This window comes from Hemitrygon akajei, chromosome 12 (genome assembly GCF_048418815.1).
Source record: "Hemitrygon akajei chromosome 12, sHemAka1.3, whole genome shotgun sequence".
NCBI classification, from domain to species: Eukaryota; Metazoa; Chordata; class Chondrichthyes; order Myliobatiformes; family Dasyatidae; genus Hemitrygon; species Hemitrygon akajei.
Genome location: NC_133135.1, coordinates 69,189,051 through 69,215,214, shown reverse-complemented (window position 1 = coordinate 69,215,214; position 26,164 = coordinate 69,189,051). Strand labels below are relative to the sequence as shown.

General features: G+C 41.3%; 1 protein-coding gene across 1 annotated transcript in view; it reads left to right on the top strand.

Annotated features, from left to right (window-relative positions):
• The window catches only part of fndc7rs1 (fibronectin type III domain containing 7, related sequence 1), a 157,518-nt gene that overhangs the window by 3,358 nt on the left and 127,996 nt on the right, over positions 1-26,164 (top strand). The window contains exons 3-5 of the mRNA XM_073062451.1: positions 563-823; positions 3,451-3,705; positions 24,984-25,253. Of these exons, the coding sequence (XP_072918552.1) occupies positions 563-823; positions 3,451-3,705; positions 24,984-25,253 (786 nt within the window). The remainder of the gene's footprint in view (positions 1-562; positions 824-3,450; positions 3,706-24,983; positions 25,254-26,164) is intronic.

Sequence of the window (26,164 nt, the reverse complement as noted above, 5' to 3'; positions counted from 1 at the left end):
GCAGCAGTGCAGTGCAGGCATATTACAAGATACAAAATGCTACAAGAGAGACGTAGCGAGGCTGTGTTCATCGGTTCCTGATCTGTTCAGGAGTCTGATGGTGGAGGTGAAGCAGCTGTTCCTAAGACATTGAGCCTGGGTCTTCAGGTTCCTGTACCTCCTCCATGATAGTAGTAATGAGAAGAAGTTACATCCTGGATGTTGGTGGTCCTTAATGATCGATGATGCCTTCTTAAGGCACCACTTATGAAGGATGTCCTCGAAGGTGGGGAGAGTTGTGCCCATGATGGAGTTGGCTGAGTCTTTTATGATCCTGTGTAATGGCACTTCCATATCAGAGAGAGGTGCAACCAATTAGAATGCCCTCTGCTGTACATCCCTTGAAATTTGCTAGAGTTTTTATGACATATCAGATCTCCTCAAACTCCTAATGAAGTATCATATAATACATTTAACCCAACAAAATCCATTAGATTCAATGTTTATCAGCTTTATGATATGTAACCAATTGTGTAAGCTGTGACATGAAAAGGCATAATTGTTTTTTTAACTATGTTCACAGGATTTGCCATCACAGAAATATCATCAGTGGGTTCATCCAAGTTAAAAGTATCATGGACACCATATCCTAGAGCTAATACTTATGTTCTTGACCTAAGGATTGCAAATCATACCAGAAGTCTACCATTCATCTTTGTGACACCTTCATTTATCACTACAAAAATATTTCCAAGGTTACGAGCCGGAGTACTCTATAATGTTACCGTCAAAGCATTTAGGTATTTTACCATACTTGCTTCCACATGGCAAACAGGAAGGACAGGTAAGACAATGACACATACTTAATGGAGGCTAGGGTTGGATTTCCTTCCTCCTACTTTCAGTGTATCAATTTGTCTCTGGGGTAGAGAGCTGTGGGTTTGAATCCCACACCAAACACGTAAGCATGTATTTCTGACTAGTTGCATTGTTATGGTGGGTGTGGCAGCTTTGTAAATGCCAGTGTTCAATTAGATGTACTAAATTCTTCTCTGTCACAGACAGCCTGTGCATTTCCAAGATATTCTGCTTAGTATTTAAGTGAAATGGAATGTATAGAGTAATGGTTCGTCAGTGACGAACCAAAGTTCGTCTTCGATTCAGATGGATTTCATAGGTCTCACCAAAAACAGGCCAATGTGTCCTTCTGCTCCCTTGCAATCATTCTTCCCTCAGCTACCTAGAGACAGATTAACAAACAATGTGACTATGCTTGCCTGAATGATAACAGTGCTGATATTGCAAAGTTATCTTGGATTATGTTAGCAATGTGCTTTAAGAGAAGGGTGAGAGATTCCAACTTGTACCTTCCCAGAAGTTGTTCAGTGTTCTCAGGCCTTGTCTAGTGCAGTGAGACGTGGTAATTATGAGCTGGTATTGTTGCACTGATCATGAAAAATGAGTATTATAGACTGCATAAGAGGCTTTTGTGTTGGCCAATGCAGATAAACAAAAAAGTAAAAATGTTTTCCTGCAAATTTAATTCAATTTGCCTATTGGATGCCTTGGCTCAATAGAATAATATTGGAAGGGATCTAAAAATTTCATCTAATCATGTAGGAATTCCCACCCAATGCATTCAATTCAATAATTGATTAACTTTCTATCTCATAATCCAGCTATCCCCTTGTTATGTGGAGTGTGGACACAGGCAAGTCCTAAATTGCAACCAGACTGGTGGGACGCTCCCTCTAGTTCCCTTTGGAGATGCGACTATCCATCTTTGGCTCTTTTCCCAAAGTTCTGTACCAGTTTATCAATAAAGGTTTTGTATCTTTACAATCTATGTATGCCAACTCTGGGCAGCAACGTGTTTCATTGTAATTGTCTGCATAAATTACTGAAAATAATCTGCTCAAAGGGATATCATCACCCTCACAGCACAATGGTTGCTATTATCGCAGACAATAGGACACTGATAATTCTGTATATCAGCAGCACCTTAATGCAAAAATAAAATGAAGGGTTGGACAAGGGGTAATTCATACATTTAAAGACAAAAGGCAAGGTAAAGAGCAGTAAAAGAATTTGGTAAAAGTAAGCAATGTGTGATGAATCTCACCTCATCCCACTAACAATCTTCCTCTGCCTCCCGTTTGAGCCAGCAAAACCAGATGACCTCGTTATCTATCTGTTATCATTGTGCCATTTGTGGGAGCTTGTTGTGCACAGATGGGATGGTGTGTTTCCTAGGCTGAATGCGCTTTGAATACCTTTTTGGCTCTGAAGTGCTTTGGGAAATCTGGAGATCTTGAAATGCAATCTAACAGCAATTCTTTCTTCAGTTCAGAGAGTGGAAGTATGAAATTTGCCTTAGCGCTGAGGTCAATAGAAGTTTGGTCATAAATACATGGGGATTTGTTGAGGAAGTACAGTTGAAGTCAGGGATTAACGCTGATCTGACTGAATATGATGCTGGCTGAAGTGTCTGAATGACCTAGTCCGATTCATATCACCACGTTCCAGCAGCATACATTGGAATACATTGATGTACAAACATAAGGTTTATGAATTGTTGCTATTACACATTGACTCTGTGGAGGTATGCATTTCAATTTATGGAGCTATTTTTCAATGTATAAATAGGGGAACTCCACACTATATAGAGGAACATACTATATCAAAATGCTCATCATGTATTTTTCCAGCATTTTTAAAATTAGGAAATTTTGTCTCCTGAAACGTTTTGACTAAGAACATCCCTTTTGCAAATGGAAGAATGGCCACAGTTGGGTATGAATTGTAATTTAGTATTGTTTGAAGACAAGGCAACGCAGGACCTTGACAGATTTATGTGAGAAGATGTACAATTATCTGCTGCACTGCCCCAATGCTTGATCAAATGCTCAAGTTCGAACAGGCTTCAGTGTTAGGAGGGGGAAAAGGTCATAGAACGTAGAACAGTACAGCACAGAAACAGGTCATTAGGCCCATATTGTCATGCCAAACTAATTAAAGTAGTAATTAAACACTTAACAAAAGTAATCCATTCAGTCTATAAAATATCCTTATCTCTATATTTTCATGTGTCTAACTAAGATCGTCTGAAACATCGCTATCTATTCTGCGTCCACTACCATCTCTGGCAGTGTATTCCAGGCACCCGCCGCGATCTGTGTAATTTTTCTTTAAACTCTCCAAACAATGAACCAGATATAACAAGAAGGCCCATCATTGTCTGTCCGGTGCCCTCTCAGTTTAGCATGTACAGAGTATGGAGGGGAAACATATTCTGAGATAACATACAGTAATAACTCAAAGTAAACATCAAGTTATTAACTTGAAATGATCATAGTCTAGAAAATATTGTGCATATCTAAACCTTCTAGCCGTTTAAGCATTTTAATTACGTATCTTTCCAAAGCACAGTCTCATTGATCATTGTTCCATTTTATTTATTTACTCATGAAGTGCCAAACAGACCACAGTTGCTCAACTTAAAATCTAATTCAAGTTCAACGATCATTGCGAAGTGGACCAAAGTATTAGGAGCAGATCGATATCTTCTGAATGTGAAATCTCACACCAGTGATTATAATTTGACATTTTACGAAAACAATGGAACGGTCACGGGTTTGGAGTCTTCCACTGTCTACAGAATTACTGTTTTTGCAGCAAATTCAGCTGGTATTGGAGGTGCAAGCAAAACAAGGAACATCGTCACCTGTAAGTATGCTTTCTTGTCAAATCTCCATTCATATAATTTAACTTAAAGTAAATGTTGCAATCAGGATATTTATGTTAATTTGGTCGCTAATTTAAATAGTCTCATATCACTGCTTTTGAAAGTTGTTAAATTATGAGGTATCTGGCCCTGGCTATGAATGTGGCAAAATGCACCTCCAAGGAATTCTGTGCAGTTTTAGGTTGAAGTTAACAGCAACTAGAGGAACCTTGTTCCTTGTCCTCTGTCCCTACCACTCCTCTACTGCAATATCAAGTTAAACTGTGGTAAATTTTACCTATTCTTATAAACCATCACCTGTAGCCTTATGCTCTTCCTGGAGATGATGGATCAACTTGTCAATTGTTTATACTGAAATAATTTGCCTTTCTGACATTGGCAAATCAGAAAGGACAACTTCAAAGCAATTTGTCAAACAATGAAAGGTGGGTACACTTTGCTCTTTAAAGTGACAGGGTAGCATCCTGATGACAAAGTAGCAGCTGACTTTACAGGGTGGAAATCATGATGCTGTCTGAAGCCGTAAGACAGGGTGATGGTGAGACCAAATTGTCAGGGCTTTTGACTCGAACAGACACAGAAAGACTTCTGGATTTGACTGATATCAGAATGCTTTCTGTGGACACTTCATGTTTTATTTTCAGCCCCAAAACATCTAGTTATATGCTGCAAAAAAAGTTTGGGATGTTGCCAAGTTAATGGAAAAATGATAGGGTTCTACAGCTTGCTGAATCAACTACTCCTTTCTCATGGTGAAGAACTTAATATATTTTGGTGATGGAAATGGGGGAAACGTAAGAAGTTATCCCATTTTTTTTCTTTCAGGTTGTGGTTTCTTTCTCTGTGGCCAACTTTACCCCACTCTCTGCTTGGTTCTGGGCTTTCCTTGACTTCAATCACAAGCTCTGCCTCTCTTGCCCTTTGTGATCCTGGTCTTCTGAGCTAATTTCGTTCCCCCCCCCCCCCCCAACACATCCCCTTCCCATCATCCTTTCAATTGAAGTTTCATAAATAAAATCTTGATATATGAACCATGTCTTTTTTGTGTAGTTTGTCACTGATTCCATTGCATTTCTGTTCTACTGTGAATGCTTGTAAGAAAATGAATCTCAGGGGTAGTATATGGTGATGCATTTGTACTTTGATAATAAATTTACTTTGAGCTTTGATGTATCCCTGGAAACATTTCTGCTGTTCACAACTGTAGAACAGAAGCAGTAAGAGAATGATGAGAGGAAGAATGAATCGCTGGGGAAGGCCAATAGTAAGAAACAAAGGTCAAGGGAAAGCAAACAGAGGCAACGTAACATAAGGCAGAAGGGGTAAAGCAGAAAAAAACTGGGAGAACTGATAATGTTACAGCTTCAGAACAGAACAGTTGAGCATGGTGGGACTACTGTCCTAAGTTGTGTTTATTTCAGTGCAAGGACTATTGTAGGTAAGGCAGACAAGCTTAGACCATGAATCAACATGTGGACTGACAGCTCAGTGTTCTGGGGTTCCATTGTTTTAGACATGCTAGAGGGAGTGGTATTAAAGGGGGAGGGGTGGCATTGCTAATCAGGGAAAATGTCACAGCAGAGTTCAGATAGGATCGATTGTAGTGTTTGTCTACTGAAGTTGCACAGGTGGAACTGAGGAATAGGAAAGGGTTGACCAAGTTAGTGGGATTATACAACTGAAAACCGAGTAGCCAGCAGGATGTAGAGAAGCAAATTGGTAGAGAAAAAGCACACAGTTGTAATAAAAATAAGGTGGTGATAGTAGATGGTTTTAACTTTCCACATTTTGACTGGGAATCCCATACTGTAAAAGTACGGGATGGGATAGAGTTTGTCAAACGGGTTCAGGAGAATTTAAAAAAGAGGTCTCAACTAGACAGAGCTTGATACTGGATCTCCTGTTAGGCAATGAGACAGGTCAAATGACAAAAGTGTGTGTGGGAGAACATTTTGGATTTAGTGAGCATAAGTCTATTAGTTTCAAGATAATTATGGAGACGGATAGGATTGGTCTTTGGGTTGGGATTCAAAATTGGAGAAAGACCAATGTTGATGGCATCAGAAAAGATCTGGCATGTGTGGATTGAGAAAAGTTGCTTTCTGGCAAATGGATATTTGGTAAGAGAGAGGCCTTCACAAGGTGAAATATTGAGAGCATAGAATTTGTACGTTCCTGTCAGAATAAAAGGCAAGGCTAGTAGGAAAAGGGAACTTTGGCTTTGAGGGATATTGAGTAGGATAAGAAGAAGGAGGTGCATAAAGAGATATCAGAAGTTAGGATCAATTGAGTCTCTTGAGAAGTATAAAAAATGCAAGAGAACACTTAGGAAAGAAATCATGAGGACATGAGGTTACCCTGGCAGACAAGGTGAAACAGAATCACAAGGGCTTCTGCAGATATATTAAAAGCAGGGATCAAAATTTGTCCATTTAAAGATCAGAGTGGTCACTTATGCATGGAGCTAAAAGAGATGAGGGAGATCTCAAAACGATTTTTGCATTTACGTTTACTGGGGAGATAGATAGAGCGTCTATAGAACTGAGGCAAAAAGAGTAGTGAGGTCGTGAACGAAATCCAGATTACAGAAGAGGGGTTGCTTGTCATCTTGAGGCAGATTAGGTGGGATAAATCCCCGGGCCCTGACAAAGTTCTTCCCTCTGATCTTGTGGGAGGCTAGTGAAGAAATTGCAGGGGCCCTAGCAGGGGTACTTAAAAACAGTCCTTAACCACAGGTGAGGTGCCATAGAACTAGAGGTTTGCTAATACTCAGTTGTTCAAGAAAGGCTCTAGGAATAAATCAGAAATATACAGATCCGTAATTCCATGGAAGTGGCATCATACGTAGAGAATGCTGTGAAGAAAACTTCTGGCACATTGGAATTCATAGATCAAAGTATTGAGTACAGCAGTTGCGATGTTATGGTGAAGTTGTATAAGACATTGGTGAGGCCTAATTTGGAATACTGTGTGCTGTTTTGGTCATCTGCTTATAGGAAAGATGTCAATAAGATTGAAGAAGTACAGAGAGAGTTTACAAGGATGTAGCCAGGACTTGATGAGCTGATTTATTTAGGACTTTATCCACAAGAGCAAGGGAGAATGAGAGGAGATTTGATAGTGGTATACAAAATTATGAGTGGTATAGATAGGGGAAATGCAAGCAGGCTTTTTCCACTGAGACTGGTTGAGACTAGAACTAGAGGTTGTGGGTTAACAGTGAAAGATGACATTTTTAAGGCAAATCTGAGGGGGAGCTTCTTCACTCAGAGCATGCTGGAAGTGTGGAATTAGCGGCCAGCGGAAGAGGTGAATGTGGGTTTCGTTTTAGCATTTAAGAGAAATTTGGATAGATACATGGATGGGAGAGGTATGAAGAAATATGGTTCAGGTGCAGGTCAATGGGACTAGGCAGAAGAACAATTCAGGTCCAAAGGACCTGCTTCTGCACTGTAGTACTTCATGACTATGACCATGACCAAGACTCTATAACATTCTGGTCAGACCACACCTGAAGCATTGAGCTCAGTTCTGGCCACCCTACTACAGGAAGGGTGTGGAAGCTTTGGAGAGGGTGCAGAGGAAATTGAACAGGATGCTGCCCGGATGGCAGAAAATGTCTTTTGAGGATAGGTTGAGCAAGCTATGGCTTTTCTCTTTGGATCGAAGAAGGGGGAAAGGCAACTCGATAGAGGTGCATAAGATGATAAGAGTGGACAGCCAGCACCTTTTCCCAGGGCTGCAGTGGTGAACATCAGAAGATATGCTTTTAAGGCAATTGGAGGTAAGTAAAGGGGGAATGTCAGAAGTAAGTTTTTTACACAGAGAGTGCTGAGTGCATGGAATGCACCACTGTGGGTGGTGGGAGAGGCAGATACATCAGGGATATTTAAGAAACTCCTAGACAAGCATAAGGACGAAAGAAAAATCGAGGGCTATAAGGTACGGAAAGGTTAGATTGATCTTGGAGTAGGTTAAGACAGTGGATCTCTACCTTTTTCTGCTTGTGGCCCACTTTTAACTTTAATTTACCTCTGTGACCCCATCTTCCATAGCCTCTGTTCATTACTATAAAGTGTTTTATTTTCGGTCAACTGTTTTAATTATTCTAACATACAGTCAATATTTATGTTTTAACAGGTTATAGATATTATATATTAAATATAATGTTACAGGTGTATATGAAAAATAAAACTATTTTAAAGCAATACACACAAAATGTTGGATGAACTCAGCAGGTCAGGCAGCATCTGTGGAGATGAATAAACAGTCAACATTTTGGGCCCAGACCCTTCTTCAGGACTGGAAAGAAAGGGGGAAGAGGACTGAATAAAAAGGTGGGTGAGGGGAAGGGGATAGCTTGAAGGTGATAGGTGAAGCCAGGTGGGTAGGAAAAAAAAGGGCTGGAGAAGAAGGAATCTGATGGGAGCGGAGACTGGACCACAGGAGAAAGAGAAGGAGGAGGGGACCCAGGGGGAGGTCATAGGCAGGTGAGAAGAAGTGAAGAGCCAGAGTGGGAAATATGAGTGGAGACGGGAGAGGGAAAATGTTTTTACCGGAAGGAGAAATCGATATTCGTACCATCAGGTTGGAGGCTACCCAAAATGTTTTATAGACAGAATACAAGGCGTTGCTCCTCCACCCTCAGGGTGTCTCATCGTGGCACGAGAGGAGGCCATGGGCCGACATGTCAGGACAGGAATAGGACTTGAATTAAAATGTTTGGCCACTGGGAAGTTCCACGTTTTGCAGATGGAGCAGAGATGCTCGATGAAACAGTCCCCCAATTTACGGTGGGTGTCACCAATATAGAGTAGGCTGTATTGGGAACACTGGTCACAACAGACGGCCGCAGCAGATTTGCAGGTGAAGTGTTTCCTCACCTGGAAATACTGTTTAGGGCCCTAAATGGAGGGGGGAGAGGAGGTGAATGGACAGATGTAGCTTTTAGCCACTTGCGGGGTAAGTGCCAGGAGGGAGATTAGTGGGGACAGATGAATGGACAAGGGAATCACAGAGGGAGTGATCCCTGTGGAAAGCAGGGGGAGGGGTGTAGATAAAGATATATTTGGTAATAGGTTCCCTTTGGAGATGACAGAAGTTACAGAGAATGATGTGTTGAATGCATAGGTAAAGACAAGAGGAACTCTAACACTGTTAAGGTTGTGGGAAGATGGAGTGAGCACGAATGTTCGGGAAGTGGAGGAGATGCGGGTGAGGGCATTCTTGGTTCTTTGAATAGAAGAACATTTATGAGGTCATAGAAAGAAAAGCATCCTGGGAGCATATGCAACAGAGATGAAGGAACTGAGAAGCAGGTGTAGCATTTTTACAGAAGATAGGATGTGAGAGGTATAGTCAGGGTAACCATGGGAATCGGTTGGTTGAACTTTGAAACTATTTCAAAGTTCTCAGTAGGATACTTTGTTTATAATATATATATATATATATAATATTCTTCCAACCAGAAATGAAAGAGCACTTAATACTTTGCGTATTTAGTGAGATTCTAGCGACAGACGCAGACTAGTGAATTTTTGAATATCTGGTTGCAACTTGGTTAAAGATAATCAAAAATCACCTCTTTTCACAACATCAAGATGGTTACGAGCTTTTGCTGGCAGGTGAAGAGTTTGACTAAAACCACATTCAATTAGATAAGACGTGGGGAATCCAATTAAAATAACTTTGCTTTCTCCCAGAGCTGTGGAAACTGATTTTGAAAATCACAAGTTATCCAGATATATTGTTTGCCGTGTTTTGAATTTTGTTGAGTTGTTATATCACTTTGCAGCTCAACAAGATTTTCTTGCAATGTAGTGTCAATATTATTTATATTCTCCCCAAATGGATCCACCACCCAATCTGGAATATGCATTTCCAGCAGGAATCTGAACCAAAATTCCATATCAGTGTGGAGTTGTTTCAAATGAAATAATTTCCAACTCAGGATGAATGAAGTACTTATTATTATACAATCAGATCACCATCTTGCAATTCTATTTTAAGAGTGGCCAGTGAAGGAAATTGCGTAAACTCGCGACATTCAATATTGCTGCTAAAATGTTTTGAGTTTTCCAAGGAAAGTGGTAATAGCCTCTTTGCATGATATGAGGTTCCATTTTTTTACCTTGTAACTATCCATTTCATAAATTCAGTTTTTCAAATATATCTGACAGGTAAAATATGTCAGACTTAGCAGTAACAATTTGTTCTCCAAGCTGCTTATCACTTAGAAATGCTGCAATAATGTCTTTAAATGCACCAAAGCGACAAAGACAATTACCTTTTGATAATCATCAGCCCTCTAGATGCAATAGTAACCATTCAAAATCTTTGTTTGCTGCCTTCATGTCATGTCAGGTTTCGTAAGCGTTATAACATGCACACGTCATCGGAAGGCAAACAGAAGTTTGTGATTTGGGGTGGATGTGGAATGGGGCTCAGTGGGCCACCTTGCAGGGCATGAACAGTGATTTGTACGTGGTCAAGCAGGGGCAAAGATAACGATTGATGTGCAGCATCACACACATACTCACAGGCCAATCTGTTTTGTTTCCTTATTTGCATCATCTAGCATATTTTTCCATTCACTTCATTCAAGGTTTCAATTAAATTACATATATTGATTTTGTTTTATTTTATATATTTTAATAATACTTCATTAAAACAGCAAAAAGAGTTGGACTGTGACCAGTCAATGAGAGGGATTCATTAGAAAGAGTGAATAAAAATAACACAAGTGCAACTGGAGTGCCATTCTTTTGAGTGTGCCAGTGTTTCGAGTGGCTTTGGCTCATCAGGCTTGGGTGTGGTAAAGTATCTGAGTTTCTCTCTTTTTGCCCTTGTTTGTTCATTCCTTGTCTCTTAGGGCAGAGTAGTTTAGTGAGAGTGGCTCCAGGGACAGTGTTTTGTAGTGTGTGTGGGATGTGGAAAGTCTGGGAGAACTCCAGTCTCACAGATAAACACATCTGCACCAGGTGCACCGAGCTGCAGCTCCTGAGAGAATCCATTAAGGACCAGGAGCTGCAGCTCAATGTGATAGACAGGAGCTACAGGGAGGTAACTACTAGGTTGCAGGAGATAGGTAACTGGGTGATTGTTAAGAGAAGGAAGGAAAATGCACAGCCAGTGAAGAGTACAGCTGTGACCATTCCCCTCAACCTTAGATACTGTTGAGGGGGAGCCACAGTGACTGGGTCTCTGGCACTAAGTCTAGTGCTGTGGATTTATGGATCATTGAGATCTCTTCCGGGGAAGGTACGACTTGTACAAATGGGCAAAAGGGATGGGTTACATGGCTTGGTGGCCGGTGGACACTGACGCTTTCTGCTGAAATGGGTGGCAGAAGGAGAGGTTGATGCATTGATGCTACTTGTGTGTGGGAGGGGGGGGAGGGGGCTTTGGAGGTTCTAATGCTTTTCTGTTGTTCATTCTTTGAGATTCTCTTTTTTTTGTGGATGTCTGCAAAGAATAGGAATTTCAGGTTGTATGCTGTATACATTCTCTGATATTAAAATGGAACCATTTGAACCAGAACCCAAGGGGGTTCAATATCCTTGTGGGATGGCTTGCTAGAGTTGCGTTAATTTGGCAGGGGGATGGGAACTGGGGTGATAGTGTTGAGGATGAGGGAGTTGGTTTAAAAACAAAGGTAATTTTTAGTGAGACTCCTAGCAAGGAGAGGCTGATGATAGGGAAAAATTGCAGTCAACAAGTTGTAATGTAAAAGGCATACAGAGTCATAAAGGGTGAATACAGAACTGAAGGTGTTATATTTCAATCAGTGCAATGTATAGAATAAGGTTGTTCAACTTGTAGCACACTGAGTCATGGCTGAAAAAAAGATTATAGCTGGGAGCTTAAAGCCCAAGGATACACATTGTATCAAAAGGACAGGCAGGTAGGCAGAGGGGGTGGTGTGGCTCTGATGGTAAAAATAAAATCAAATTATTAGAAAGAGGTGACATAGCTTCGGAAGGTATTGAATTGTTGTGGGTAGAGTTAAGGAACTGCAAGCGTAAAAAGACCATGATGGGGATTACATACAGACCCCAAACAGTAGTAAAGATGTGGCCAACAAATTACAATAGGAGATAGAGAATGCATGCCGAAAGAGCATTGTTACAATAGTCATTGGGTGTCGTGCAATGAACCAGAATTGATTAGAGAGCTTAAGGTAAAAGAAGCTTCAGGGACAGGTAATCATAATATGATCAAATTCACCCTGAAATTTGAGAAGAAGAAACTAAAATCAGGTGTATCAGTGAAGTAAAGGGAATTACAGAGGCATGAAAGAGCTGTTGTCCAAAATTGATTGGAAAAGAATACTGGCAGGGATGATGGCAGAATAAGAATAGCTGAAATTTCTGGAAGTAAATTCGAAGGCACAGGATATACACATCCCAAACAGAAATAAGTATTCTGAAGGCAAGATGACATAATGGTGGCTAACAAGAGAAGTCAAAGCCAACATAAAAGCCAAAGGGAGGGCATATGACAGAGCAAAAGTTAGTGGGAAGTTAGAGAATTGGGAAGCTTTTAAAAACCAACAGAAGGCAACTAAAAAGTCATTAAGAAGGAAAAGGTAGAATATGCAGGTTTGTTAGCCAATAATATCAAAGAAGATACCAAACATTTCTTTAGATACATAAAGTGTAAAAGGAAGGCTAGAATGGATATTGGACCACTGGAAAACAATGCTGGAGAGGTGGCAAAGGGGGATAAGGAAATGGTGGACAAACTGAATAAGTATTTTGCATCAGTCTTCACTGTGGACGGCACTAGCAGTATGGTGGAAGTTCCAGAGAGTCAAGGGTCAGAAGTGTGTGAAGTTACCATAACTAGAAAGAATGTTCTTGGGAAACTGAAAGCTCTGAAGGTAGATCAATCACCTGGACCAGATGGTGTACACCCCAGGGTTCTGAAAGTGGTGGCTGAAGAGATTATGGAGGCATTAGTAATGATCTTTCAAGAATCATTAGATTCTGGAATAGTTCCAGAAAACTGGAAAATTGCAAATGTCACTCCACTCTTCAAGCAGAGAGAGAGGCAGAAGAAAGGAAATTATAGGCCAGTTTGTCTGATCTCAATGGTTGGAAAGATGTTGGAATCGATTGTTAATGATGTGCTTTCAGGGTACTTGGAGGCATATGATAAAATAGGCCATAATCAGTATGGTTTCTTCAAGGGAAAATCTTGTCTGACAAATCTAGTGGAATTCTTTGAAGAAATAACAAGCAGGATAGACAAAGGAAAATTAATTGATGCTGTGTACTTGGATTTTCAGAAGGCCTTTGACAAGTTAAGAGCCCATGGTATTACTAGCATTGATAAAGCAATGGCTGGAGGAAGAGAGTGGGAATAAAGGGAGCCCTTACTGGCAGTGACTAGCGATGTTCCACAGGGATCTGCGTTGGGACTGCTTCTTTGTACATTATACATCAGTGACTTGGATGATGGAATTGATGGCTAACTGCAAAGTTTGCAGATGATACGAAAATAAGTGGAGGGGCAGGTAGTTTTGAGGAAGCAGAGAGGCTACAGAAGCACTTAAGTAGATTAGGAGAATGTGCAAAGAAGTGGCAGATAGAATGCAGTGTCGGGAAGCATTCTGCCATGCACTTTGGTAGAAGAAACAAAAGGGTTGACTATTTTCTACATGGAGAGAAAATTCAAAAATCTGAGGCGCAAAGGGATTTGGGAGTTCTTGAGCAGAATTTCCTTATCTTAAAAAGGATGTGCTGACACTGGAGATGTTTCAAAGAAGGTTCACAAAAATTATTCCAGGGTTGAACGACTTGTCATATAAAGAGTGTTTGATGGTTTTGGGCCTACATTCATTGGAATTCAGAAGTCTGAGGGGTGACCTAATTGAAACCTATCGAATGTTGAAAGGCCTTGATAGTGGATGTGGAGAGGATGTTTCCTTGGTGGGAGAGTCTAGAACCAGAGGACACCACCTCAGAACGGAGGGGCATCCTTTTAGAACAGAGATGTGGTGGAATTTCTTTAGCCAGAGAGTAGTGAATCTGTGGAATTCATTTCCATAGGTGCCTGTGGAGGCCAAGTCTTTAGGTATATTTAAGGTAGAGGTTGATAGAGTCTTGATTGGTCAGGACATGAAGGGATATGGGAAGAAGGCAGGAGATTGGGGCTGAGAGGAAAGATGGATCAGCCATGATGAAATGACAGAGCAGACTCGATGGGCCAAATGGCCTAATTTGCTCTTATATTTTATGATCTAACACCTGTGGCCCCCATTTTCTTGGTTGTTACTTACGACCCCTAGGAAATTCGGCATGGCCTGAGGTGCAGGGTCAACCCACGTTGAGAACCACTGGGTTAAAAGATCGGTATAACATCAGCTTCCGAAGACCTATACTGTGCTGTACTGTTCTGTGTTCTTTCTAATACAATGGACCGTTCTGCAGAAATTTTTACTTCCTGGTGTTTGATATGGGACTGCTTATGATTACAAACGTTACCTTGTTTAAATTTCTCCCGGAATTTATTTTGAGGGTTTCCCCAGACACGTAATGTTGTGATTATATGTGATGGCCACGAGATGGTGATTTAGTCCCACTCGAACCAGTGTACGGATTATCAAACCGGAGCATCCGTCCTACCGCGGTATGTTCCATGTCAGACGGCACCTCCTGGGGCTGGGATGCACTCTGGCACAGTTTTCAGAGCAGCTACCTCACAGGGGCAGGCAGAGACACGGACCCAATCCCTGGTTTCCTCCCACCTTCTAAAGGTTGGCGTCGTAAATTACCCGCGTGGCAGAATACGGTGGTGGGGGAGATGGGGTTACAGTGGTACAGGCGTTACAAATGTTTATTTTGTATAAGCTAAAGCCCAAACGTAACGGACTTAGATTTAAGAACAGTTCCTCTATCGCTAATGATTGTCCAGTACAGCGGCGGGTCTCAGCGTGGGCCAGGCCATGCCGGATTTTGTAGGGGTAACAAAAAACACAAGAACATGGGGGCCACAGGAGTTTCTGAATCGGCCACGATCAGTTCACTATTTTAATGAAGTATTACTGAAATATATAAATAAAAATGAATTAATATGTGCAATTTAGAATGAAATGAATGGGGCAGTGAGGCAGCCGGTGTGTGGTGCGGCACATCGCTTGTTATCTCTACTCCTGCTTGACCACACACAAATCACTGTTCACGCCCTGCAAGGAGCCCCGCTCCATACCCACCCCAAACCACAAACTGCAGATTGGGAGAGGCTGTCTGCAGCAAGGCCAATCGGCGACTGTGCTGCAGGACACTGTTCTATCAGCCTTCCACAGACCCGTGCGTGTTATAGTACTTTAAAAATGTGACATGAAAGCCGCAAATGAAGATTTTGAACAGCCACTAATGTGTACAAAAGTCTGATGGCTATCAAAAGATAATTGTCTTCCTCAGTTTGTTGCACTTTGGGTAGTATTGTACCGTTTCTAAGTGATAAAGCAGATTGGAGAACAACTGTCAGTGCTTAGTCTGACTTATTTAACCTGTCAGATACAGTATATCTTTAAAAAAAAACGATTTATTAAACAGTTACAAAGAAAAAACTGCGATTGTATATTATGCAAGAGGCTATTACTGCCTTCCTTGGAAAATTTAATATTAGACAATAGGAGTTTATGAAATTTCGTTCACTGGCCACTCTTGAAATAGAACTGCAAGATGATGATCTGATTCTATAATAATAAGTACTTTATTGATCCTGAGTTGGAAATTATTTCATTTGAAACAACTCCACACTGATAGGGAATTTGGGTTCAGGTACCTGCTGGGATTGCATATTCCAGATTGGGTGGTGGATCCATTTGGGGAGAATGTGAATTTTGTTGACACAACATTGCAAGAAAGTCTTATTAAGCTGCAGAGTGATATAACAACTCAAGCAAAATTTCTGGATAACTTGTGATATTCAAAAAAAAGTTTCCACAGCTCTGGGAGAAAGCAAAGTTGTTTTAATTGGATTTCCCACCACTTGCCTAGTTGAATGTGTTTTTAGTCAAACTCTTTACATGCTATCAGAAGGTTGTAACTGTCTTGATAACCATATAACAATTACAGCATGGAAATGGCCCGCTTACTCTCTGTTGCAAAAAGAGGTCGTCTTCGATTATCATTGACCAAGTTGTAACCAGATAATCAAAAACTCACTAGTTTGCATCAGTGACAAGCATCTGACTAATACCCAATATTAAGGCACACGAGTGAATCTGCAGATGCTGGAAATAAATAAAAACACAAAATGCTGGCAGAACTCAGCAGGCCAGACAGCATCTATGGGAGGAGGTAGTGACGACGTTTCGGGCCGAAACCCTTCATCAGGAGTGAAGTAACATGGGATGGTGAAGAGGGGATAAGAAGTGGGAGGAGGGATGAAGTAGAGAGCTGGGAAGTGATAGGCTGGAGGGAAATGGGCCAGGGGGAAGGTGGCTGAGTTCTGCCAGCATTTTGTGTTTTTATTTATTTCCAGCATCTGCAGATTCACTTGTGTTGCCTTTGAATTCACTACTGCGAAGCCTCTTCCAGTGATGCCTACACTGAAGAAGTTCAGATCTTTTCTCCGACGGGAGTTCAGCGAGAGCCTCTCTCTCTGCTCCCAACCTACTTTTTCTTCGGCCCTGAAACTTTTGGCTCCCCCCCAGCCCTACCTTTCTTTCTCTTTTATTTCCCATAATTCTCCACCTTCCCCCAGCCCATTTCCCTCCAGCCTATCACTTCCCAGCTCTCTACTTTATCCGTCCCCCCACTTCTCATCCCCCCTCGACCATCCCATGTTACTTCACTCCTGATGAAGGGTTTCGGCCCGAAACATCGTCACTACCTCCTCCCATAGATGCTGTCTGGCCTGCTGAGTTCTGCCAGCATTTTGTGTTTTTAATACCCAATATTAAATGCTTTTTCATTGTTGGTTGGAAGAACATTAAATGACTAATTTGCTAGCTCAGTGCTCAACCCAGCAAGGATGGAAAGCATGCAAGTAACCGGCCGAATTCAAACCAGGGACCACTCACCTGAAGTCCAGTGTGGATGCCATTGCACCACCAGCCAGCTATATAAATTATAAATAAATTATCCCAATCAAAGCTTTGAAAGAGTTTTATTTTTCATATATACCTGTAATGTTATATTTAACATATAATAATATAAATATCATTAAAACATAAATATTGACTGTGTATCAGAATAATTAGTACAGTTGACAAAAAAAACTTTAGCAGCTAATGGAAACTGGAAGGTGGGGTCCACAGAGGTAAGTGAAAGTCACAAGTGGGCCACAAGCAGAAGAAGGTTGAGAAACACTACAGTACAGGACTCTGCTGAATCCATCCTTCACCAGAAACATACTTTGATCCTTCAAATAGCCAACGTTTATCTTGCTGCTACGAATTGTGTCCTCTAAACTGTCTTTCTCCCTCCCCTTCCACCGCACCATTAGGTAACTCATTTGCCATTGTGATATATGCAGGCATGCAGAGATTCCCACAGCAGATTCCCCTGTAATCTATTCCAGTCAAATCAACTGTTGTTAGCATAACAATCATAGAGGCAGGTAGCCCAGAAATTGGCCATTCAACCCACCGAATTATACCAGCCATCAATCACCCATTTATACTTCCCATTTAATTCATCCCCCCCCATTTCCAACAACTTCCCTCCCCAGATTCTCCCACTCATTTATACACTAAAGGCAGTTTACAGAGGCAAATTAACTTATAAATCCACATGTTTTTTGGAGAGTAAAGGAAAAAAATTGACTATTAAACAGTAAACTGAACAGGTAAGGAAGAGTTCATAATTTGTTTGCATGTAGTCATGCAGTGAAATGTATGCCCATCAAAGGAGGCTAATGTTAGTTCTGCTAATTGAATCCCACCATCGTTTGATGAGGGTCAGTTCTGGGAGAAGGTGGGTAGAGGCAGTTGTAGTGTTAATGCTGACATGAATAGGGCTGGCCACATGATCTTCCCTCTTAATGTTTTATCCGACATCTAGTCTGCATCGAGCAGCAGCCTTAACCGACCTTCCTTACCGACTGTACATCACCAACTTCTGTGTCATCTGCAAACTTAGTACTTATACCTCCTATGTTCACACCTTTGTTGTTAATATCACACACAAAGGTCCCAGCTCTAATCTCTGGAGAATACTACAGGTCATAGATTTCTAATCCAAAAGCAGCTTTCTACCACTCTGCCTCCCATCACACCGCCAATTTTGGATCCATCTAGCCAGCTCACGCTGGATGTCATGTGAAATAACCTTCTGGAGCAGCCTACCATGCAGCTTACTATTTTGGACTTGGTCAATTGCCTTACTAAAGTCCATATTGGCAATATCTATTGCCTTGGCTTCTTCAGTTTTGCAAGTTAACTCCTCAAAAGACTCAGTCAAATTAAGGAGATGAGCTATGCTGACCATTTGAATGTACCTTGCTGGCCCTGATCTCTTACTAACTCTCTTCTAAAAGTCCTTGCTTGATGGATATTGTTTCCCTGCAACTATTTGCTCCCAATCTACTTTCACCAGAACTTTTCTTATGCTATCCAAATCAGCATTCTCCATATTCAAGGCTTTAACTGGAGGTCCAACACCATCCCTTTCCATAACTACTTTGAAACTTACAGACTTCTGTAACAGTGTTCTCAAAGCCTTCCTCCAATGGCACTTCCACCACCTGCCCAGTTTAATCTCCTGTGACAAAGTTGAGCACTGCCCTTAGTCTCTGATGGGAAACTTTATATATTGTTTCATTGTCTCTTGAATGCATCTGATTAATTCTGTCCCATCCATGTCTCTTGCACCAAGGCAATCCTGATCCCAGTCAATAATGGAAAAGGAAAACTCCACATTTCCATAATCCTATTACTCTCACACTTCTCTGCGATTTGCTTACATATCTGTTCCTCTATTTCCTGTGACCATTGGAGGCATGCAGAATAACTCCAGAAAATAATCACCCATCTTATTTCTAAATTTTTATCCACATGACCACACTGGATAATCTCTCCAGGATATCTTCTCTATGTTCTCCCTCATTGGAAGGGTGATTCCCCTCCTATGATTGTAATTGTGCAGATTTATCCTCTAGCCTGACCTGGCTCACCCTTGAAGCTTCTTGCATTAAAGTAAATGCAGGTCCTCCAGCGTAGTAATCTCTGGATTACTGCCTATGCCACGTGCCAGTGAAGGTAAGAATAGGATGATTTGGTAATGAATATGGGGCTAAGGGAGGCTGGGTTTCAAATTTCTGGATCATTGGGATCTCTTCTGGGGAAGGTATGACCTGTACAAAAAAAGACAAGCTCCACCTGAAACCAGAGGAGCACCCATAAATATCTTTGCAGGCAAATGCGTTAGAGCTGTTGAGGAGGATTCAAACTAATTTAGCAGAGGGATGGGGCAGATGGTAGATGCATTGTGTAGTGAGGCTCTTGAGGAAGAACAGGCAGATGATAGGGCAAAATTGCTGTAAATGGGATGAGTTAAAGTCTAACCGGAGGCCAAAGTCAAAAAGGGTGATGACTACAGGACTAAAGCTGTTTTTTTTTTAATATACGCAGTATACAGAATGACGTAGATGATCTTGTAGCACAATTCAGAGATTGGCAGGTATGACATTGTGGGCATCATTGAGTCATGGCTGAAAGAAGATCATAGTTTAACATCCAAGGGCACACATTGCATTGAGAGGACAGGCAGGAAGGCACAGGGGGGTGGGGTGGCTCTGTTGTTGCAAAATGAAATCAAATCCTGAGGAAGAGCTGACATAAGATTGGAAGATGTAGAGTCCTTGAGGGTAGAGTTAAGAAACTGCAAGTTTATGAAGACCATGATGGGAGTTATATACAGGTGTCACAACAGCAGTCAGGATGTGGGCTACAAATGTCAATGGGAGATAGAAAAGGCTTGTAAAAAGGGTAATGTTCAAGAGTCATGGGGGAATTTCTATGTGCATGTAGATTGGGAAAATCAGATTGGTGCTGGATCCCAAGGGAGGCAATTTGTACAAAGCTTACGAGATGGCTTTTTAAAACAGCTTGTGGTTGAGCCCACACGAAACGGCAATTCTGGATTGAGTGTTGTGTAACAAAGCAGGTTTGATTCAGAAGCTTAAGGTAAAGGAACCCTTAAGAAGCAGTGATCTATTATGATAGAGTTCACCCTGCAGTTTGAGAGTGTGAAGATAAAATCAAATTGATCTGTCTTACAATGGAATAAAGGGAGTTACAGAGGTATGAGAGAACAGCAGGCCAAAGTTGATCAGAGCGCGCAGGATAGAAACATCCTAAAGATGGAAAGTATGCTAATGGAAGGATGGCTGTCCATGGCTGACAATGGAATTCAAAAACAGCATAAAGAGAGGGCATATAATACAGCAAAACTTAGTGGGGAGTTAGAGGATTGGGAAGCTTTTAAAAACCAACAGAACAAAACTAAAAATGCCATAAGGAGAGAAAAGATTATATTTGATGATAAGCTTGCCAAAAAATCAAAAGAAGATATCAAAAGATTTTTCAAATATATAAAGAATAAAAGAAAGGTGAGAGTGGATATCAGACTATTAGAAAATGACGCTGGAAAGGTAGTAATGAGGTGCAAAGAAATGGTAGATAAACTTAGTAAGTATTTGGCCTCAGTCTTCACGGTAGAAAACACTAGCAGTATGTCAGAAATTCAAGAGTGTTGAGGGGGGCACAGAAGTAAGTGTAGTTGTTATTATTAAGGAGAAAGTGCTTGGGAATCTGAATGGTAGGTAAATCACCTGGATCAAATGCACTACATCTCAGGGTTCTGAAAGAGGTAGCAGATGAAATTGTGGAGGCATTAGTAATGATCTTTCAAGAATCACTAGATTCTGGAACGCTTCTAGAGACTGGAAAATTGCAAATGTCACTCCACTCTTTAAGAAGAGAGGGAGGCAGATGAAAGGAAGTTATAAGCCAGTTAGCCTGACTTCAGTGGTTGGGAAGATATTATTAACAGACAGACAGACATACTTTATTGATCCCGAGGGAAACTGGGTTTCGTCACAGTCGCACCAACCAAGAATAGTGTAGAAATATAGCAATATAAAACCATAAATAGTTAAATAATAATAGGTAAATTATGCCAAGTGGAAATAAGTCCAGGACCAGCCTATTGGCTCAGGGTGTCTGACACTCCAAGGGAGGAGCTGTAAAGTTTGATGGTCACAGGCAGGAATGACTTCCTATGACACTCAGTGTTGCATCTCAGTGGAATGAGTCTCTGGCAGAATGTACTCCTGTGCCTAACCAGTACATTATGGAGTGGATGGGAGACATTGTCCAAGATGGCTTGCAACTTGGACAGCATCCTCTTTTCAGACACCACCGTCAGAGAGTCCAGTTCCACCCCCACAACATCACTGGCCTTACGAATGAGTTTGTTGATTCTGTTGGTGTCTGCTACCCTCAGCCTGCTGCCCCAGCCCACAACAGCAAACATGATAACACTGGCCACCACAGACTCGTAGAACATCCTCAGCATCGTCCGGCAGATGTTAAAGGACCTCAGTCTCCTCAGGAAGTAGAGACGGCTCTGACTCTTCTTGTAGACAGCCTCAGTGTTCTTTGATCAGTCCAGTTTATTGTCAATTCATATCCCCAGGTATTTTTAATCCTCCACCATGTCCTCACTGACCCCTTGGATAGAAACAGGGGTCACTGGTGCCTTACATCTCCTCAGGTCCACCACCAGCTCCTTAGTCTTTTTCACATTAAGCTGCAGATGATTCTGCTCACACCATGTGACAAAGTTTCCCACCGTAGCCCTGTACTCAGCCTCATCTCCCTTGCTGATGCATCCAACTATGGCAGAGTCATCAGAAAACTTCTGAAGATGGCAAGACTCTGTGCAGTGGTTGAAGTCCGAGGTGTAGATGGTGAAGAGGAAGGGAGACAGGACAGGTGTTTTGGGGTACTTGGAGGCATGTGATAAAATAGGCCAAAGTCAGCATAGTTTGATTAAGGGGAAATCTTGCCTGACAAATCCGTTGAATTTCTTTGTGGAAATAAGGAGCGTCAGTGGATGTTGTTTACTTGGATTTTCAGAAGGCCCTTAACAAGAACCCATGGTATTATGGGAAAGATATGAGAATGGAAAGAAGATTAACTAACTGGCAGGAGGAAAAGAGTGGGAATAAAGGGGGCCTTTTCTGGTTGACTAGTGGTGTTCCACAGAGGTCAATATTGGAACTGCTTCTTTACATAATTTATATTAATGATGTGGATGATGGAATTGATGGCTTTGTGGCCAAGTATTGAAGATAGGTAGAGGAGCAGGAGGTATTGATGAAACAGAGAGGCTGCAGAAGGTCTTAGATTGAAGGACTAGGATTGAAAATAGAGAAGTATAAGGTCAGTAGCATGACTGGCAGAGTTGCTTCATTACCAAATTAACTCAACGCCTTCTACGCCCGCTTTGAAAGAGAGAACACAACTACAGCTGTGAAGATCCCTGTTGCACCTGATGATCCTGTGATCTCTGTCTCAGAGGCGGATGTTAGACTGTCTTTAAAGAGAGTGAACCCTTGCAAGGCGGAAGGTCCCGATGGAGTACCTGGTAAGGCTCTGAAAACCTGCACCAACCAACTAGCAGGAGTATTCAAGGACATTTTCAACCTCCCACTGCTACGGGCAGAAGTTCCCACTTGCTTAAAAAGGCAACAATTATACCAGTGCCTAAGAAGAATAATATGGTCTGCCTTAATGACTATCGCCTGGTAGCACTGACACTGACAGTGATGAAATGCTTTGAGAGGTTGGTTATGACTAGACTGAACTCCTGCCTCAGCAAGGACCTGGACCCATTGCGATTTGCCTATTGCCACAATAGGTCAACAGCAGATGCAATCTCAATGGCTCTTCACACAGCTTTAGACCACCTGGACAACACATACACCTACGTCAAGATGCTGTTCATTGACTATAGCTCAGCATTTAATTCCATCATTTCCACAATCCTGATTGAGAAGAACCTGGGCCTCTTTACCTCCCTCTGCAATTGGATCTTCGACTTCCTAACCAGAAGACTATAATCTGTGTGGACTGGTGATAACATCTCCTCCTCACTGACAATCAACACTGATGCACTGCTCTACTCTCTATATACACATGACTGTGTGACTAGGTATAACTCAAATACCATCTATAAATTTGCTGATGATACAACCATTGTTGGTAGAATCTCAGGTGGTGACGAGAGGGCGTACAGGAGTGAGGTATGCCAACTAGTGGAATGGTGCCGCAGCAACACCTGGCACTCAGCGTCAGGAAGATTAAAGAGCTGATTGTGAACTTCAGGAAGGGCAAGACAAAGGAACAGATACCAATCCTCATAGATGGATCAGAAGTGGAGAGAGTGAGCAGCTTCAAGTTCCTGGGTGTCAAGATCTCTGAGGATCTAACCTGGTCTCAATATATCGATGTAGTTATAAAGAAGGCAAGACGGCAGCTATACTTCATTAGGAGTTTGAAAAGATTTGGCATGTCAACAAATACACTCGAAAGTTTCTATAGATGTACTGTGGAGAGCATTCTGACAGGCTGCATCACTGTCTGGTATGGGGGGGTGGGGAGGCTACTGCACAAGACTGAAAGAAGCTGCAGAAGGTTGTAAATCTATTCAGCTCCATCTTTGGTACTAGCCTACAAAATACACAGGACATCTTTAGGGAGCGGTGTCTCAGAAATGCAGCGTCCATTATTAAGGACGTCCAGCACCCAGGGCATGCCCTTTTCTCACTGTTACCATCAGGTAGGAAGTACAGAAGCCTGAAGGCACACACTCAGTGATTCAGAAACAGCTTCTTTCTCTCTGCCATCTGATTCCTAAATGGACATTGAACCCATGAACACTACCTCACTTTTTTAATATACAGTATTTCTGTTTTTTGCACTTTTTAAATCTATTCAATATACACATACTGTAATTGATTTACTTGTTCATTTATATTATTATTTTTATTTTTATTTATTTTTTCTCTTCTACATTATGTATTGCATTGAACTGCTGCTGCTAAGTTAATAAATTTCACGTCACATGCCGGTGATAATAAACCTGATTCTGTTTCTGATTTTGATTCATGCACTTTTGTAGAAGAAATAAAGGCGTAGACTATTTTCTAAATGGCGAGAAAATTCAAAATTAGAGTTGGAAAATGATTTGGGAGTCCTTGCACAGGATTCCCTAAGAGTTAACTTGCAGGTTGATTTGGCGATAAGGAAAGCAAACGCAATGTTAGCATTTATTTCAAGAGGACTAGAATATAAGGGCAAGGATACAATGCCGAGGTTTTATAAACCGTTGGTCAGAATGCACTTGGAGTGAGCAGTTTTGGGCTCCTTATCTAAGTAATGATGTGCTGCCATTGGAGAGGGTCCAGAGGAGGTTCACAAGAATTATTCTGGGAATAAAGGAGTTAACATATGAGGAGCAAAAAACCCTGCAAAAAGAGTGGATTAAAATCTGGGAAAGTTGTATCGTTGAAAAATTTTTAGGTCAACTATGATTGCAGAATGTAGTATTAATGGTAAGGTTAAATATGATGGCAGAATATAGTATTCATGGTAAAGATCAAATATGATGGCAGAATATAGTATTAATGGTAAGACTCTTGGCAGTGTGGAGGATCAGAGGGATCTTGGGGTCCGAGTCTATAGGACACTCAAAGCAGCTGCACAGGTTGACTCTGTGGTTAAGAAGGCATACAATGCATTGGCCTTCATCAATCATGAGACTGAGTTTAGAAGCCAAGAGGTGATGTTGCAGCTGTATAGGACCCTGGTCAGACCCCACTTGGAGTACTGTGCTCGGTTCTGGTCGCCTCCCTACAGGAAGGATGTGGAAACCATAGAAAGGGTGCAGAGAAGATTTACAAGGACGTTGCCTGGATTGGGGAGCATGCCTTATGAGAATTGGTTGAGTGAACTCGGCCTTTTCTCCTTGGAGCGACAGAGGATGAGAGGTGACCTGATAGAGGTGTACAGGGTGATGAGAGGCATTGATTATGTGGATAGTCAAAGGCTTTTTTCCAGGGCTGAAATGGTTGCCACAAGAGGACACAGGTTTAAGGTGCTGGGGAGTAGGTACAGAGGAGATGTCAGGGGTAAGTTTTTTACTCAGAGAGTGGTGAGTGCATGGAATAGTGTTTCCTATGTGAAGACTAAAATGTTAAAATACCCTGACAGTTAATGTACCTTTTTTATTTACAGTGGTGATGCCTCCATCCAACATCAAAGTCACAGTTCTTGGTAAAACTGCAATCCGGTTAAGTTGGAATCCAGTTGCTAAAGTATTCCAGTATGAAGTAACAGTGCATAAGAATTCTGAAGACTCTTCTGATGGAATAACTACAAATATATTTACTAATTTTATAATACTAAATAATCTTGCACTATGTACTAATTACACCATCACCATAAAGTCACTGAATGATTTCAAACTTTTTGGAGAAGGCACATCTATACATTATACAACTGAATGTAAGTAAAATGTAGAAACTGCATTTTAGTGTTTATTCTATTGAAACTAATGCTAAATAATGTTGACTCAGTAGAGGAGTAACTAAATTGATCTTTACATTTGAATCTATATTGTTTGCTATTTATCTTCCTTGGGGTACATTTTCCTGCAGCTTGCTCCCAGATGAATCACAGATTTCAGAATCAATTCATTATTATCAAAGAAACCCAGTGTTCCCTCTGTTTTGCTCATTCAGGAATTTTGATTCTATCCAGACAGTGGAGCAACTCTACTGACTTCTAATCTACTTCCTAGTTTGCTGCTGGAACATTCCATGACACGAGCACCCAGAATACAAGATGGCTCCCTGATCTCTCTAGGTGTACGGTGAAGGTGCCAACTCCCACTTCTCTCCCTATAACAAATTACATCTGTGATACCTCTTTAGCACAGAATCTATTTAATGAAACAATGACTCTATGGTTATGTTCTGGGAATAGGAAAAAGCTAATGATTCAGAGATAAACATATGTACCATACAATGGCAGTTGTGAAAGTTAACTTTAGTTAACTTTAAGCAATGGTAAACAAAAACCTAATTGTTTCAGTAATGTCCTCTCAGAAAAACAATCTGATCTGGCCAAGACTTGACTGAAAACTCACAAGAATGTGGTTTATTCTTAACTCTCTTTTGAAACAGCCGAGCAAACTCCCAATTCATGGGCAGTCGGGCATATGTGGTAAAAGTGCACCTACATCCAGTAATTAATTAAAAGAAAATTAGATGATACAATCAGAGTTTTCCTGCCTCACTTTGGAACCAATCTGAGCTTGTGCTTTAACTTTCAGTCATAGTTTACCTCGTGATTTTGTATTTCTGAGTCACATGGAGAGGGACTGCCTGTTTGTTCAGCAAGGGAGGGGACTGTGA